This window comes from Stegodyphus dumicola, chromosome 12, assembly GCF_044657685.1.
Source record: "Stegodyphus dumicola isolate Sdum_Otavi_A_Nest chromosome 12, ASM4465768v1".
In the NCBI taxonomy this organism is placed as follows: domain Eukaryota; kingdom Metazoa; phylum Arthropoda; class Arachnida; order Araneae; family Eresidae; genus Stegodyphus; species Stegodyphus dumicola.
In genome coordinates this window covers 46883620-46901441 of record NC_140779.1, presented here as the reverse complement: position 1 = coordinate 46901441, position 17822 = coordinate 46883620, and the positions used below count along the sequence as shown (strand labels likewise).

Sequence of the window (17822 nt, the reverse complement as noted above, 5' to 3'; positions counted from 1 at the left end):
CAAACATAATAGTCTTACAGGTTACTTACATTACATGTTATTTGGGTACTTATTGCATAATTTTCCAGTACATGAAATAGACATTCCAATACATACATTGCTTTGCGTTAGACATCCTATATCCCTTATTCATAATACAAAACATATATGTTACCCATGCATTTTTATTAGACATTTCTGCATTTATATTGCATTACTTTAAATTGCATAACTTACTTATACATAGCTTACTGATACACAAAAATATTTACATATATTACACTCCCTTACATTACTTTGCTTACAGATATATGCACTTTCATACATTCGTTATGCCTACATTATATATCGGTTCATTATATATGGTCTTACGGTATAATTTGCCGAAATTTATTTACACAGTACATGCACATTGTTAAATGCAACTGACTTTCCAGGTATGAATACAGGCAGTCTTTATACTGTGAGTTTCTAGTCTACATTATAGTTTCTTACAATTCACTTGAATGACAGTTTTACACGTTCACGACAGTAATGAAATGATTACTGCAGCAAATATTTGAATAACTAAAGAAGTGTAAAGAAGAGAAATATTTAGTCAAAAGATTTATTATGGCACTTGAAACAGAAGATTCTCATATGGCAACAAAAGGGGATTATTTTCCTGCTTTAAAGCAATATAATTTTCTTTACTTTCTTTTTTTTACAGTTCATTTTTATATTAAAATTTACGAATGCTTTTATGCGGTTTTTTTTAACTCTTTTCTAATTCATGGTTAAATAATACTCTTTTTTCAAATTATTACAAATATTGCTTTCAGTTTCAATCTTTTCTTTTGTTTTCGTTTCTTTTGCTGTAATCTATTGGTTTCAGGGCTGGATTTAGACTTGATAAGGCCTTAAGCAATTTAACATATGGGGCCCTTTATAAGCCCAGATATTATATGTCAGTGCCAAATATGATTTTCATATACCTAGAGGGTTTTCGGCGAAAAAAGCGGGGGCCAAGAAAGCTGGGGTCTTAAGCTTGTAGCTTGTGTAGCTTATACGTAAATCCTGCACTGATTGGTTGGTTTAATTAATTGTCTTAATGATCTGATTACATTAGGAGTTAATTACTCTTTTCATATTAAGAAATTTAATTGCCTTGCTTATCTAGCTAATTAATAACAAAGAGAATCCTAGGTTAGGTTCTGAATCTGGTATTTAAATCCACAGAAAGTTTCATATATTTTGGTCTTTTCGGTTCGCGTTAGCCAATTTCGTTTCAAGTGCCAAGATAACACTTTTAGAATATTCCTTCTTTAATTTCCCAATTGTTTACATAAAAAGATTATATAGTTTGGGTTATTATCTTTCGAGAGTTTCGTATGTTCATGCCAATTAATCAATTTAAACACTTATTTTTTTAAGAACGTCTATTTAATAAATAGTAGTGTAAAATCTATATTAGGCCTATTTAATGCTTTTAACTTATTTTGTGAACTCTTTCCTTTATTAGGTATCTTGCAACAACAAACTTTGAACCAACTTCTGCACGATCAGCTTTCCCCTGTTTTGATGAACCTGCCATGAAAGCTACTTTTCAACTCAAAATGGTTCATGATAAGAATTACAAAGCTTATTTCAATTCAGAAGCTATACAAACTGAACCATATTCTGAAGAGCTTTCTATAACATCTTTTCAGAAAACTGTTAAAATGAGTACATATTTGGTTGCTTTTATTGTTTGTGATTTTAGAGAACGTCAGATTACAAACGTTGATGGCATTAATGTAAGTATTTTGAAACTGCATGAAGAAGTACTATTTAGTTTAGTTTATTGCCCTCATTTTGAAAGAAAATATATCAGATTTAAATATTCAAACATGTTATCTTTAAAAGTTTTTTAATATTCTTTTCATGTTAACTTGGAAACAATACGTTTTCGCATCTACTCTATATAAGCCCAAACGGACTCGTACCCTCTCAAGCTTAACTAAATTGCTAAGAAGATTCATGTTTTTAATCTTGCTCTTAATTATGAAATCTGTTTAAATAATCTTTTCGCGCTATATGTAAAAATGTCGTTCTATCTGTCAATACAAGTTTGGAAGGAGGATGAAAGGGAAGGGCAAAAAAGAAAAGAGTTTCATGTAAAAGATTAAAAATTTTTCTGAATCGTTTTAAATGAAAAAATCCAGAATATTTCAAGCGGAGGTAAGGCAAAAAGCTTTAAATACAGAACCCTAAATTCCCCCCCCCTTGAAAAAACAATCTTGCCGTGACGAAGGGATAATAGCTAGTTAAGTCCTTGGAATTGCAACAAACATGTTCTATACGCATTTAATAATCTCTTTTACTAAATAAAATTTACCAGCAAACCGGAAAATTTACCGGAGGTAAGGCAGAAAGCTTTAAATACAGAACCCTAAATTCTCCCCCCCTACTTGAAAAAACAATCTTGCCGTGACGAAGTGATAATAGCTAGTTAAGTCCTTGGAATTGCAACAAACATGTTCTATACGCATTTAATAATCTCTTTTACTAAATAAAATTTACCTTTTAAATTTTGAGTTAAAAAGCTTATAAGATATTTTAGTTAGAAATCAAGTGCTTTAAAAGACGAAAAATTACAAAGTTAGAGTTTTCGAATCTCGAACTATTCGAAAGGTTTATGAGTTTTTAATTTTTGAAATAATAAGCATTACTATTTTTTGTTAATGAGAAGATTAATTTTTTCAATTCAGATTCGAGTGCTTGTTCCTGCCGAACAATACGGGGAGTCTGAATTCGCCTTAGAGATAGCTGGCGATGTTCTTCACTTTTACAAAACATTTTTCAATATCAGTTATCCTTTGTCTAAATTAGGTAAGTTTTTTTCATTTCATATGCTTCAAAACGTTTTACAGAGTAGATACATTTTATAATATCGCCTTACTCACCTAAAAACTTTGGTTCTAATCCTCAACTTCCTCCAGCAATTACGGTTAGTAAAGTTAATTGTAAGTGAAGCTCAAGTGAAGTCGAGCTTCATTTACAATTAAACTTCACTTAATAAGTTTAAACGAAAAGCAGCAAATAATGTGTATAATTTAATAGGCCGGGCAAGGAAGTCATGTGATTTCCATATCAGATTTTTTTTTCTGTAAAATCTGGAATTGGATTTTGAAGATAAGTATTTTTCAGAAGAATTTAATTCAAGGAAAGTCTAGATTCAAGTATCCGTACGTCAAACGTACGTCCGTTTTTTAAATGGACGTCAAAAATCGAACGTCTAATTTCAACGCTTTCTAAGTCAACGCTTTAATAAAACTTGATTATATGTCCTCATGGCTACTGTGAGTATCGTATTTGATTTTACTGAAAGCAGAAGATCAGGAAAAGTAAAAAGCAGAAGATCAGAAAAGTAGAAAGCAGAAATCAGGAAAAGTAGAAAGCAGAAGATCAAAAAAGTAGAAAGCGGAAGATCAAGAAAGCATACAGGAGATCTCTACATCATGATGGTCTGAAAGTTACAGTAATATACAGTTTCAGTGAAGTAATATAAATTTAAAGAACGATGAATTTATCTCTAAAAACGAGTTGAAAAATGAATATAGTAACTTTATACAAGAGGCTTTAAACATGAGACAGGGCTTAACACAGAAGGGTTTATACAGAAGACGTTATACCGACTTTATACAGGAGGTCTCTACTCTAGGATGGTCTGAAAGCAGAAGGCTTTATATAGGAGATTTCTACTCTTGGATGGAAAGAAATCATCCATCAAATCACGTTACTATTTAGTGATGGAATTGAAAACATAATAATGTGAGAAGTACTGAAGAACAAAAAATTCAATAATTATTGACAGATTGTCTCAAAAGAACTGTTATCTTACAGCCACTTATCTCAGGGCGTCCATTTGCTTTAAGGTCACTTTATTTAAGTGAACGCAGCCCTGATCTTTATGTGATGATGTTAAATGCTCATTCAGAAGAACTATAGGGATCATATTCGGCGTGAACCTCCAAGAATGTCTTTATATACTTCCAATGGACAAAACATTCATCTGACAAGATGATATCTTTCATAGGCACTTAGTTTATTTTGTGAAACTGTATTTTTAAATGTATACCATTTTGTATATTAACTGATTAACTGTTTTCAGATTTTGATCTGATCATGTATACATAGAATCCTGCAGAGAAGTTGCGGCAATTATCAATTTTCCGGTCGGTACCAGAGGGGAGAGTACATAAGGAAAAACAAATTCCCACTACGGCCGCATTGTGGTGATATAACTCTTTCAAAATCATATAATTTATTCATGTTTGAATAGATACGTGCATAAATTTCAAGTCACTAGAGGCAAGTGACAGTTATTGAAGGAAGATTAGTTAACAAATACTTGAGTATGGACTTTGAAGTAAGAATAAGTCATCGGAATTTGGATATTGTTTTCTCATTACATTTTGGACAAAGGAAAATATTTTATAGAAACAATAGAACAGCTTAAACCGACACACAATGAAGCAGTCATGAAAACTTCGGGTCATTATATTCACTTTCCAAATCGTTTTTAAAGATAAATTCGTCGTTTTTAAACTTTATATTACTATGTTATTGTATATTTAGTAATCAAAGCTGCATTAATAAAACTGTAATATTCTAACTAAAATAAAAGTCCTTTGAAAACTAGAATATTGAAAAGCTAGCTAAGTAGTGACTATTCGCTGAGTTCTTGTGAGTATTAACAATTCCAGAGAAGGGTTTAAATAGCCTTTTATTCTAACTCAAAACTAGATTAACAGTCGGCCTCTCTTGGGCGTACAAGAAGCCTTCACTTGGGCTTTAACTCAAAATAAAAATTATAAGGCTAACTAATACTAAATAAAATTACTCACCCGTACTTACACATAATCAAACTCTCGTAGTTGGTCCTTAATTAAGAATTACCGATGTATACCAGAAGGCACGTATTAACAGGTTGACTGCCCAACACGAGGTAACTCGTATTAGCGCTCTTCTGCAGAACGCCTAATACGAATTATCTCGTAGTTTCTTGACTTGGTCTTTTTGCGCCGGTAAGAATTAGTTCGTAGTTTATAAGTGTAAATATGAATGGATGGCCTCCTGGAAGAAAATAAGCAAACAAATTTGGCTTATACGAATAGAAATTTTATTGAAAATGAACCAAAAATATACATTCAATGTTTATTCATTAGTTTAAAAAAAGAATATATTTATTGTTTGTGATAAATTTTAAAACAATCTTCGAAACAAAGAGCTGGCTTCTCGGAAAAATATAATATGATTAAATCGATTTGGCTTCTCGAACCGGAGTCCAAAAAGTGGCATGGCAGTTAACGTGTTAAGTACGGCAGCAGATTAGCAAGCTTAAACTAATAGCAACAACGTGACCGAATGGCAGAACACCCTAGCCTACTAAAGTAATTTAGACCTCAGCTTAAATACTTGTTTCTATCTTATTTGCATAAAGCCTAATACTGGAAACTCATCTTGACAAGGAAATGTAGGTAGGAAAATTAGAGAGTACAAGAAAGGCTTGTCTTAAAATAAAAATAACTATTAGAAAAATAGAGCAAAACTCTACAACATCACAAAAGTATAAATATTACATTCAGTTTCTTCGTATTATAAGTGACTAATGCATTATTGAAGAGTTTTTCACCCTTTGAAATTATATATAGACACATAAGACATTCTTAATAATTACTGACTGATATAAATTCTTTAGAGATTTACATCTATTATCATTTCCATGCTTTTTCTTACTAATTTGTCGTTTGAGCTACATCGATTATTATTAAAGACTTTATCAAACATAGCAAATGATAATATTTTTTTTAAATTTTTAATACAGATATGGCCGCTATTCCTGATTTTGCCGCTGGAGCCATGGAGAACTGGGGTCTTGTAACTTTCCGCTTGATAGCTGTTTTGTACAACCCTTCAGAAACATCAACTAACAGCCAAGGAATTGCAGCTTCTGTTATATCTCATGAATTGGCTCATCAGGTTTGAGGCTTACGTTTTTGTTTTGTAAAATACAATATATATTTCATAAATTACTTTTGTGGCAGCGCTTATGCATTAGAATATATCAGTAAAATACATTCAGTTTGATGTCAAATAATCAGACAGCTCAATAATTTAATTATCAGATTCACTTTTAATTTTGCTTGATGCTAAATTCTTAAAATATTCTGTACATCGCTGATCATAATCAAGAATTTTAATACATCAGTAAACGGTATATAGAGAGAGTAAGAAGCATAAATCTTCTTCATTCTTTAAAATATACATGATAATACTATATGTGCAATATCAAAGTATTTATCATTCTCATAATTTAAAATATTTGCTTACTAACTACAGTTGATTTAAGAGTTAAGCAAATGATATACTGAATATACTGACTAAAGCAGGAATTCTAAACCTGTAGGGCACCCGCTAGGGGATTTGACAAAGTGGGTTTAAACGCTAGGGGGGTTGGAGGGGGGCGAGCATATCGAAAAGAAAATATTATTTAAGAATTAATTAATTTACTGAAAAGAAAGCAAAACAAAATAAATTCTGACATAATAACAAATGAGATACATTTTACACTGATATAAAACCCTTATAAAGTGGAATGTATTTCTACTGCAGAATGAATGCCTTTAATAATTAACTTAACCAATGCTAAATTAAAAGCAAGTTTAACAATTATTAGCGACTTACTTGGTTTTGTCTTTATGAGCTAAGTATTTCGAATGGAAATTTTGTGTTAGATATAGACTTTTTACCTATGTTTTAGCTGAGATCCATATTTTGTCTTCAAAGGCAGGATGTTGAAATTGGTAATAATGCGCTTGTTTTTAATGACATGCGCTTGTTTTTAAGTGCAAAAACCTCGTAGTGATTTGTTACTAAATTGTTTTTTAATTTCGCCACTTGCCGTGAAGTCTATGAAGATTTCTTCTTCGGCAGTAGAGAGATTATGAATATTTTGAAATCTATCCCTAACCTACCCGTAACTTGCTACAGAACTGTTATCATGAATGGTGTCTAATAATTATGTGCATCTCCAAATCAGATGATGGTGGTTCAGTGGGTTTACTAATTTGAACACTTTTACATTTTAAACAATATTTTAATTACTATATACAGAGCGTATTCTTAGGCCGCCGCCTTCAACATGAACAAACTTTATTCTCTTACAACTAAGCGAGCAACAGCGCCCTCTAGCCTTTTTCTTCAAATTACACAACACTCCCCACCTGAACTCGGTGGAGAGTTCATCTTTCAATAATATATTCTAGAATATTCAATTAATATTTCGACAATAAATCCTGGAGAAATGGTTAAATATAACACATGCATACATAATTATAAGCACATAAAATTTTACAAAACATTAAATGATACCTATCAGCAAGGTCAGGAGAATCAAACCTAAAAATACAAAATACAAACATTAGTTAAGTTCCATATTATATAACAATTGTATAGGCCTTTTTAAGGTACCAGTAGGTGTTTTAATTATGCAAGATCTTATTTTACCATCTCTGCCTGGCATTAATTCCAAAATTTTACCTATTGTCCAAAGATTTCTGGGATGTTTGTCGTCATGAATCAAGACAATATCGTTGATTTTAAACTGAGATGCGTTAGAATGTGGAGGACAAATATTGGCAGATCTCAGATTAAAAAGATACTCTGATCTCCAACGCTTCCAAAAATGATTTAAAATATCTTGATGGTATTTATATCGTTTAATAATTGAATTTCTTGACCCAATCAAATTATTTGATGTTATTTTATTAGCAGGCAGAGATAGCAATCGTCTACCAACCAGAAAATGAGAGGGTGTTAGTGGAGAAGGTTCATTGGGATCGGTAAACACGTAGGTAATTGGTCTACAATTAATCATTGCCTGGATTTCAAGCTCTTTCACAGTAAGAGATCTCGACCAATAATTTTTCGCAAGCTGGATTTTATGGTTCGTACCATACGCTCCCAAAACCCTCCCCACCATGGACCCCTCTCAATAATAAATTTCCAATTTATGCCTCTAGCAGAAAATAATTCTTTCACAGATGAGTCACTCAAAGTTTTAAAATATATTTTAGTTCTTTATCAGCTCTTTTAAAAGTCTTGGCATTATCGGAGTACACGGTGGTACACAGTCCTCGGCGAGCTAAAAATCTTCGGAAAGCTAGCAAAGAACTTTCAGTGCTGAGATCAGTTACTATCTCTATATGTAAGGCACGAGTGACCGCACACGTTAACAACAGCATGTAAACTTTACCTTGCCTGTCTTTCGTAAAAAATGGACCGGCGAAGTCCAACCCGGTCACAGCAAATGGAGGCGACTCTTGAATTCTGTCTGGAGGAAGTGAAGCGATATCCTGTACCCCAGGACGAGCACTATATCGTTTGCATATCACACATTTTCTGATGATAGTCTTAACACGCTGTCTTCCCTTAATGATCCAATATTTGTCTCTGATCTGAGTTAGTGTCGAATTAACTCCAGCATGGAATACCCTTTCATGCGAGTCCATGATGATCAACTCGGTAAACTTGCATTTTGAGGGTAATAGAATAGGATGTTTTAAATTCTCGTGACAGTCTGCAAATTGAATGCGACCTTTCAACCGAAGAATTCCCTCCTCATCAAGCCTTGGATTAAGGGAGTAGATGGAAGAATCGAGAATTGATTTTTTATTTGATAACTTAATTATTTCCGCTTGATACGATTCTCGTTGCGTAATTTTTACCCAATAATGTTCAGCTGCTTTAATCTCAAAAGCACTTAAAGGTCCATTCCCTGTAGACCTTTTCCGAAGCCTCCCAATAAATCTAAATACATAGGCAGTAATTCGAAGTAATTTTCCTAAAGAACTGAATTTTTCTATATGCAAAATTGGGGATTCATTGTTAATTACAGGTGCAGTCAAAATAATACTTTTTCTTAACTCCAACGATTCTGAATTTGGTTTTAATTTCTTTTGTTTTGGAAAGTTTTCAATAGGAAAACGTAACCAGTGTGGCCCATGCCACCACAAATCATTCTTAATTAGTGACCGAGCACTAATTCCTCGAGGTAGTAAATCGGAAGGATTTTGTTTCCCTTCGCAATGGTTCCACAATTTTTTGTTGCATATACTCTGTATTTCTGTAACACGATTGGCGATAAATGGTTTCCAATTATTTGGCGAACCTTTAATCCAAGTAATGGCGATTTCGGAATCACTCCAAAAATAAACATCCTCAATTAAATCACCAAACAATTTTTTCAAATATTTATATATTCGAGCAGCCATGAGTGCTCCCATTAACTCTAAACGAGGAAGCGTGATTGCTCTTAAAGGTGCAACTCTGCATTTCGACATGATAAAGGAAGTTTTAATTTTAGAATCACTCGTACAATATCTGAAATATGAGATGGCCCCATATGCTTTAGGACTAGCGTCCGAAAATAGGTGAAGGCTTATATTCATTGGATCGTCATCAAAGAAATTTATCTGTATCGATATTTCAGTTAAATCATTAAGTTCCTCCCGCCAAATGTTGAATTTGTCCTTAATCTCTGCAGGAAGGACCTCATCCCAGTCAGAACCGGAACACCAGATTTCTTGCATAATAATTTTCGCCCGAATAACAAAGGGTGCAATAAATCCAAATGGATCGTATATTTGGGCGATGCTTTGCAAAAGTTTCCTTTTTGTAGCAAAATCGTTTCCAGTAGAAAAGTCAATTAAATTTTTTAAATTTAACTTTATATCGTCTTCAATGGAATTCCAAATCATGCCTAAGAAATTCGATTCACTAGTTAATTTGTTATCTGATTCCTTAATCCCATTTAAGACCCATAAATCGTTTAATGCTTTAGAATTAGTTCTTAATTTTCTGAAATTCCTCCCAGCATCCTTAAATATGTTAACCGCATCTAGGGATAACCGATATGCATCTTCAACCGTTCCTGCTCCAAAATATAGGTCATCGACATAGACAGAAGAATTTAACATTTGGAAACTGTCCGGCATTTTATCTTTATATTTTCGAATGTGATATTTTATAGTGGCGGCCAAAATGAAAGGAGATATAGTCAAACCGAAAGCTACGCGACACATTTGCATAATCTTAAAGGAGTCATTATTTTCATTAAACCAAAGAAATTTTAGAAATTTTCTATCACCTTCAGCAATTTCTATCATCAAAAAGGCTTTTTCAACGTCTCCACAAAACGCTATCTTAAACTTACGAAAATTTAACATAATGTCTAGTATATTTGGATTTAGATTAGGTCCCGATTCAAGGCAGTCATTTAGCGAATTCGTGTCCTCTGTCCTTGAGCTAGCATCGTACACAATTCTTACCTTAGTAGTTTCACTAGGTCGTATCACTGCTCGGTGAGGCATAAAATATCCCAAATTTGTATCATTATTTGGACATTCCTCCACAATTCCTTCTAATATCTGGTTCTCAATTATATTTTTATATTCCCGAAAAATCTCCGGAGTTTTACTTAGTTTATTGTGAAGGTTTGCGAATCGTTTCTTAGCTACCTCAAAATTATTTCCTAAATTATTCGGACTGTATTTCCAGATTAAATTTGCCTCATATCTTCCGTTTTTAAACTGCAAATTTCTTTCAAACTGGTCTACTATTTCGCAGTCAATATCGGAATAATCATCAGAATCATTAATTCCCATATGTTCTAATTCCCAAAAACCTCTTAAATCTTTCAACACAACAGTGTTTGTCATTACCGCTAAATTTTCAGAACAATTTTTGTTTGTTTTATTTTTCTCGATTCCTGCGGCAACCCAACCAAACACAGAACTGACTGCGTACAACCCTTCAGATATTTTCTTTCTTTCAGAATAAACTACATTCCAGAATTCATCCCCTCCAATTAATATCTCAACATCTATGTTATTTTTTCTTGCGCAATCGGCGATCTGCAACCCCATATGCTCCATGAAGTCTGCAATTTGTTTACTAGGCACACTGATGGACGCCGAGGAAATAACATCCGAGATCAAACATTCAATTTTTATTTTATTATTTTGTTTCCAATTCTGAATTTCGATTTCAACGACCGGATAGGAATGATTCATTGCCTTCGTCGCACCAAATGAATAAACAGAAAGTCTTTCATAACGGATTGGAGTAAGTTTTTAAATGGTCGGCCAACTTTTTCGTTATAAAGGATCTGTGACTGCCCTGATCAAGAATTAATCTAGTTAATTTTGATTTATACTTAGAACAAGCATAAACTGTACAAGTTTGTAATAATATTTCCCTGGCATTACAGTCATTATTATTATCACCTTGAGGAACAGAAGCAATCAATTTTAAGTTTTGAACTTTATTTCTTTCCTCAGAATTCAAAGTCAGAGATTCAGTTTCATTTTTGGAATAACCTTGTTCCAACTTTTTGTTTACAAGGGATTTATTAGTACAAATCGATTCATTGTGATACATACCGCCACATTTATTACATTTAGTTTTATTTCTGCACCTTTCTGATCTATGGAATTTTTTAGAACAAGAAAAGCAGCGGTTTTCGGATCTTAGTTTCTTAAATTTATCAAAAAATTCACTTCGCATTTAAATGACTCGTGCAAATTATCACAAAAGATGCATTTTCGGTTAACTGCAGTATGAAATGCAGCCGTGGGTGTATTTTTTACATATTTTCTAGTTTCATATTTTGATTGATCGACTCGCGGAGGCACAGGATTTTTCCTTCCGCTTAATACTAGATTTGAAACTTCCCTGCATTCTATTTCCGTTTTAATAAATTGTGTTAATTCCGAAACTTCAACTTTATCTTTCGATCCTCTTTGCCGATTAAATTCCAAAACTAAATAGTCCGGAATTAATTTTAATAATATTGGAATTAATAAATGTCCATATGAGCCAGAAGTTACTTCTAAAGTTTCCAAATTACGAACCGAAACTTCTAATTCGTCATATAATTTACGTAAAGCATTTACGTTAGCAGAATTTTTAACAGCTTCTAAATTGAGAATTTTATTCATGAATGAATTAATGATCAGGTCTTTTCGACCATATCTGTCCTTTAGTAATGCTACACAACTATCATAATTACTTTCTGTTAACTCAAAGCCTGACACAACATTCGAAGCTTGTCCCGTTAAGAATGTTTTTAAGTATACAAATTTTTGTATTTTTGAAAGCGTTTCGTTTTTATGTATCGAATTTTCGAAACTATTCCAAAATTTATTCCATTGTTTGGGGTCTCCCCAAAATTTATCAATCATTAATTTTGGTAATTTCAACGTACTACTCCCACTAGAACTGGAACTTACATGCAAAATTCCATTACCACTAGACTGGTTTAAATCAGAACTTTGGGGATTCTTCGCCGGCGGTACTGCGGTAACCGTACCTAGAAACTGCTTAATTTGACTACAAGCAATTATACATTTGTCATTGTATTCTTCGCTTATACTACAATCTTCTTCAATTAAGTTAACATCAATTAACTCTTGTATTTCATCATCAAGCGTTCTTAAATTATTTTTCTTTTCGGTTAATAATTCAAACAATTCCCGTAATTCTTTAATCGAATTTTCCTCCCCTTCAATTTTTAATTTATCTTCAATCACTTTAATTAACCTAGTAACAGACGATCTCAATGTGGAACGTTTACGTTTCAATCTATCTAACTTCTCTTCCATTTTATTTAATTTAAATACACCCACGACAGCAATAATAAATACTTACTAATGTACTACAAATAATCACTAAATAATTAATTTAAGATTTCCCTACCTTTATTTGGAATTCCATTGTCACTTGAATATGAAATATCCATTGAAATCGAAACACTTGGATCGAACACCTAAAATCTTCACAAAGCCTTAATTCCTTACGCCGATGCACCATCTAATAATTATGTGCATCTCCAAATCAGATGATGGTGGTTCAGTGGGTTTACTAATTTGAACACTTTTACATTTTAAACAATATTTTAATTACTATATACAGAGCGTATTCTTAGGCCGCCGCCTTGAACATGAACAAACTTTATTCTCTTACAACTAAGCGAGCAACAGCGCCCTCTAGCCTTTTTCTTCAAATTACATAACATGGTGTGAGGCATTTTACATCTGGCTGTTTTATATGAAGCTTTGTAAGAGGCAAGTAAAGTGTTTTCATTCACAGACAAAGTTTGTTTTAAAATTTATTTTGTTTTTCATATGATTTTAATTTTAATTCTTAGGAATTCTTAGTGTTTGTTAACGTACTCATTATGAAGCGTTTTCAAATGCCCTTTAAGTTTATTAGATTTCATACACTCTGTTCCAAAATGTTTGAGCAAATGACACACAAGGGCCTTTCTTCTTTACTTACTTCAGTACTGGTAAATCCAAAATTTAAGTGTTCTTGATTTTATTTTGATAACTGTGCTCTCTCTGCATTTTTTTTATGCTTCACTATCGTCTAATTCTCGCTTACGTTCACTTAAAAGTTTATCCATTGCTATGTATAAATCTACTGCCATTATTTAATAAAGTGAATTTCAACTCATAAATTAAACCATGCGTATTTATGACAGATTTTATAGTGACAGAAGGATAGACTCGATTGTGAGTGGCTAGACTTATCATTTTGTAGAAGTTTTAATATCTGCATTAGAGATTCCTGTGAACAAAGTTTATCTGTGGAGTGACTCCATGTTCGTGCTTTCATAGATACAAAAGGAGCATTACCAGTTGAAGACATTTATTGCAAATCGAGTGGCAACAATTCAAGAGTTGACTAATGGTCATCAATGGCGTCATGTGTCATCAAAGGAGAATCCGAACGATCTTATATCCCGAGGTTTGGATCCCAGTAAACTTCTACAAAATGATATGTGGATATACTTCTACAAAATTATACAAAATGATATGTGCAACATTTATACAAGTTTGCATCACAGTCGCGTAGAAGTCTCAGAACGTTCGAGATAAGTCAGAACTTGTTGCGAAACTACGAGAATGTCCGATATGGTGGCATGTGTAATTAAGATCTTATTGTAGCTATAGCACCAAAATACTCGAAATACATTATTATTGTATAATAGGGTGGAAGATGAATATTATGATTGAAAATTGGGTCACAAATGCTAAAAGGTTGACAAATACTAAACCAAGGATATACGTGAATGACTTAAACTGAGTAAACTACGTCTAATCTTAATGAGAATGAGATAGCACTAATGAGTATTTTCATTTCTCTATGAAAAATTATTTGAATTTTTGGATAAAACATTTAATGAAATTTAGAGGAGTTAAACACAACAAATATTTTTATAAACTGAATGAAAAGAATATCATGTTTAGATCTGTGCATCTAGTTATTAAAAAAACACAACAGGAAATCTGAAGATGCTAACAAATTTTAAATAATTGACCCTATAACTGAAAAGCAGAATTTTCCTCAAACCGTAAATGTGCATAACTTTTGTGTATTTTGACACAATAATTCAAATATGTATGAATGTGGTCGGCGCATCGCAAGCTCACGGTTTTGCTTAACACCTTTGTTTAACAACGTTATCTGTATTTTCCTCTATGTTACGCAACCAAAACCAATTCCTGTGTTTCATTTATTTATTTGCAAAAAATACATGTGGTTCATAATCAAGGATTAGTTTGTAATTTATTTCGTAATACAAAGTGGAATACTTAAAGAAACTAAAAGCCGAATGACTTCAGATAGGTAATGATAACATTTCTCTTACAGAATGATGGCCATCCCTACGTACTATTTAACACCTTCTTACGAAACCTGCTGCTAGTTAGTTCTAGTTCGGATATGCAATGCTCTAATTAAATTTTCAATTACAATTACGATTATAGCTTCCTAATCGCAATTTGTTCATTGATAAATTAACTTTTTAGGTGTACAACTCAAATCATCTGATACAATTACAATGTAATTATAATTACAAGATAGCATCTACATTGTACTTGTAATGTCATTGCATAATTTGTAAATGTATGATTTAATCTGACATGAAGGAGGAAATTTAGGAAAGAAGTTACAAGAACAATTTAATTAATTTTTTGTATGTACTGAAAAGTTAGTGGCATATTAAGAGTTGATGCTTTTGTTTCCAGTGGTTCGGTAATCTCGTGACTATGCAGTGGTGGAATGACTTATGGCTGAATGAAGGTTTTGCAAGTTTTATGGAATCTATTGCTTTGGACAATATAAGACCAGAATGGAAAATGGTAACGCATAGTATGCATATTTGTCTTGCTGTAAAAAAAAAAGTTTTATTTTTATTTTTATTTATTTATTTATTTATTTATTTTTTGCTATTTTAGTGCTATTAAAGATTAATTTAAAATAATTTTAGTTTTATATACTCTGGACTACAGTATCAATGAAAAGTTCAGAAATGGCTTTTAGTATAATTATCAGTCACAATTCTGTAAAAATAAGTATACGCTAAACTGAAGGTGCCGAAGTTAAAAATATAGGACTCACCAAATATGCAAATATGGAGAACGGAAATGAATGAGATATAAGCGAATTTTAGGATTAGCATAAATTTTTTGCCCCTCCGTGTGTTTATGAATTAATAAACATTATGATATTATTAAAACTGTCTCAGAAATATCATTTAGAAGAATGTTAGGAAAGGTAAGTAGTTACGTAAACTGGTATCTGTTCATCGCCATCAGAACTTTCCAGAAAACTAAACATATAGGGATATGATTTATCGGCATGCATTATTTCCCGTCAAACACCAAAGAAAATCACCGAAAGGTATTCATTATTTCCAAGTGTTTGTCTTCCTGTCTTCTCTAAGTAATAAGGGTAAGATCTTATAGCCCTTCATATAAGGGCCTGAAACAAGGATTCTCAGACATACAGAATAATCATAACTCAAGTAATTGCACATAAATAACTTTAAAATACTAATAAGACTAAGAATGTGTACAGAAATATTTGGAGAAAAATGTTTCTTAGCTTTATGTTTTATTACTTTTTGCATTATTATTATTTTTAGTTTCGCAAATAGGATCAAGTTTTCAGAAACAAAATCACAGATTCTAATTGCACAAAAGTTTTATTTGAAGTCGTAATTAATCCGATGATTGCTGTTCCTATACTGATACTATTTTCTTATTATTTGTCATAAAACTGCTTATCTTAATTTGTCCAATCACGTTGTTCAAAAACATTTAACCTACTGCTTGTTTCCCGTAAAAGATTATTGACTTGACTAAAGCCTGCTTTCATTAGGCAAGAGGAGGAAAAAGTCAATAATGTTTTCTTAGTAGCAATTTTGTTTGGGGATACTTCTCTTAGACGATTTTAAATTCCAAAACTTAGCTTATCCATGCGTTATGAATAAGACTTGATTTTGTGTGATATAACTTTAGATAAATAAAGAATTACATGTCAGTTCTATTAATACCTTTTTTATAATTAATGGAATCTTCTTAAGCCGATCATATTAGGCTATCGACCCCTTCATCATCATTGACTTTCTTTAAAATTTCACAGACCCGAATAGGTCAATACCAACCCGTTCGGAGCCTTTTGTATAAAGAAAGGTTTTTAACTCTTACTTCAGTTTTATATCTGCAAACATTAGTCGACATTTGGCCGAGTTAGTTAACGAATACCTTGAACGTAAAGTTGTTAAGAAGATAGACTAACCAGTGCCAGTTCCAAATCTAGAGCTTGGGAAATGTAGCATTAGCAGGTTCAAGTTGTCGAACAGTCTTATAATTGAGAAATTCAAAAAACAACTTCAGCTTTTCAGTGTTTTTGAAAACAAGGCGACTTTTTCTAAATTTGTATTGTAGTTAAAACGACCAAGTAACTTATTATCCCATCTAAAATCACATTTTTCTGGACGTTTGACTTCCATTCGTTCTTTAGCATGACACAGAACCATGTAACAAAAAGGCTTTTGCTTACAATTTTCAGGTTATCAAAGAAATATTTAAAACACCAATTTCTAAATAAAATTGCGTTAACAAATTTTGCGTATTTCCATACAAATAAGCCATGTATTTTTTTTTAAATTTAATTAAGGTAGTTAGTAATTTACTGTTGCTAACTGTATTTTGTTCTCACACTTTTGTTTCATACTTATACGTTTCGAATTTAACTAGCGTCTGAAAATATAAATCTGTCACTTACCCATTTCAATCTTACAAAATATTCATTGCGAAAATTTGTTATTGCCAATTCCAATAATCCCTTTACCATACTGTAATGTTCCAATAATCCCTTTACCATACTGTAAAAGTTGTTTTATTTCTTCTGTGACAGATGGATGAGTTTCCTGTTGTCGTTACTCAGCATGGCCTAACCTTAGATAGTCTTCTAAATTCTCATCCAATAGTTACTGAAGCTGCGGATCCTCTCGAAATTCAGGCATCATTTGACATCATAGCTTATAGAAAGGTCTGTATTTAAGGGTAATAAGTATATTATAAGAATATTTAGGTATAGTATATATACATATTGCATGCAAAATTGTAACAAAAACGAATTAAGAAAACTTATACGGCGGTCTTCAGAAAGAGTATATTAATTTCAAAATAAGCGATCAATAAACCATGTAAATCAGAGTTTGACTTTAATGATACATTTTTATAACCGTCAAATTGCAATTTAAAAATTTGCAGAGTCTGTGTATTCAGAAATTTTCTTTAGTCCTTGTGTACTTAGTAAATTCATGTTGTGCACCAGAATTTGCATTTACGTAATTATTAATTAATTACGTTTCATTTACGTGATATGCTTTATTTATAGAAAATTGGCTTCAGTAACTTCTAATATATTCCTAATATGAGTCTATTTTTAAATTCATATTAACT

The 17822-nt window shown here is 32.1% G+C and overlaps 1 protein-coding gene across 2 annotated transcripts in view; it reads left to right on the top strand.

Annotated features, from left to right (window-relative positions):
• LOC118184096 (endoplasmic reticulum aminopeptidase 1-like) overlaps positions 1-17822 on the top strand; it is a 55326-nt gene that overhangs the window by 10201 nt on the left and 27303 nt on the right. For both annotated transcript variants that reach the window (XM_085827684.1, XM_085827683.1), the window contains exons 3-7: positions 1481-1754; positions 2709-2829; positions 5828-5982; positions 15096-15209; positions 17272-17406. In XM_085827684.1, coding sequence (XP_085683810.1) covers positions 1481-1754; positions 2709-2829; positions 5828-5982; positions 15096-15209; positions 17272-17406 — 799 coding nt within the window. The remainder of the gene's footprint in view (positions 1-1480; positions 1755-2708; positions 2830-5827; positions 5983-15095; positions 15210-17271; positions 17407-17822) is intronic.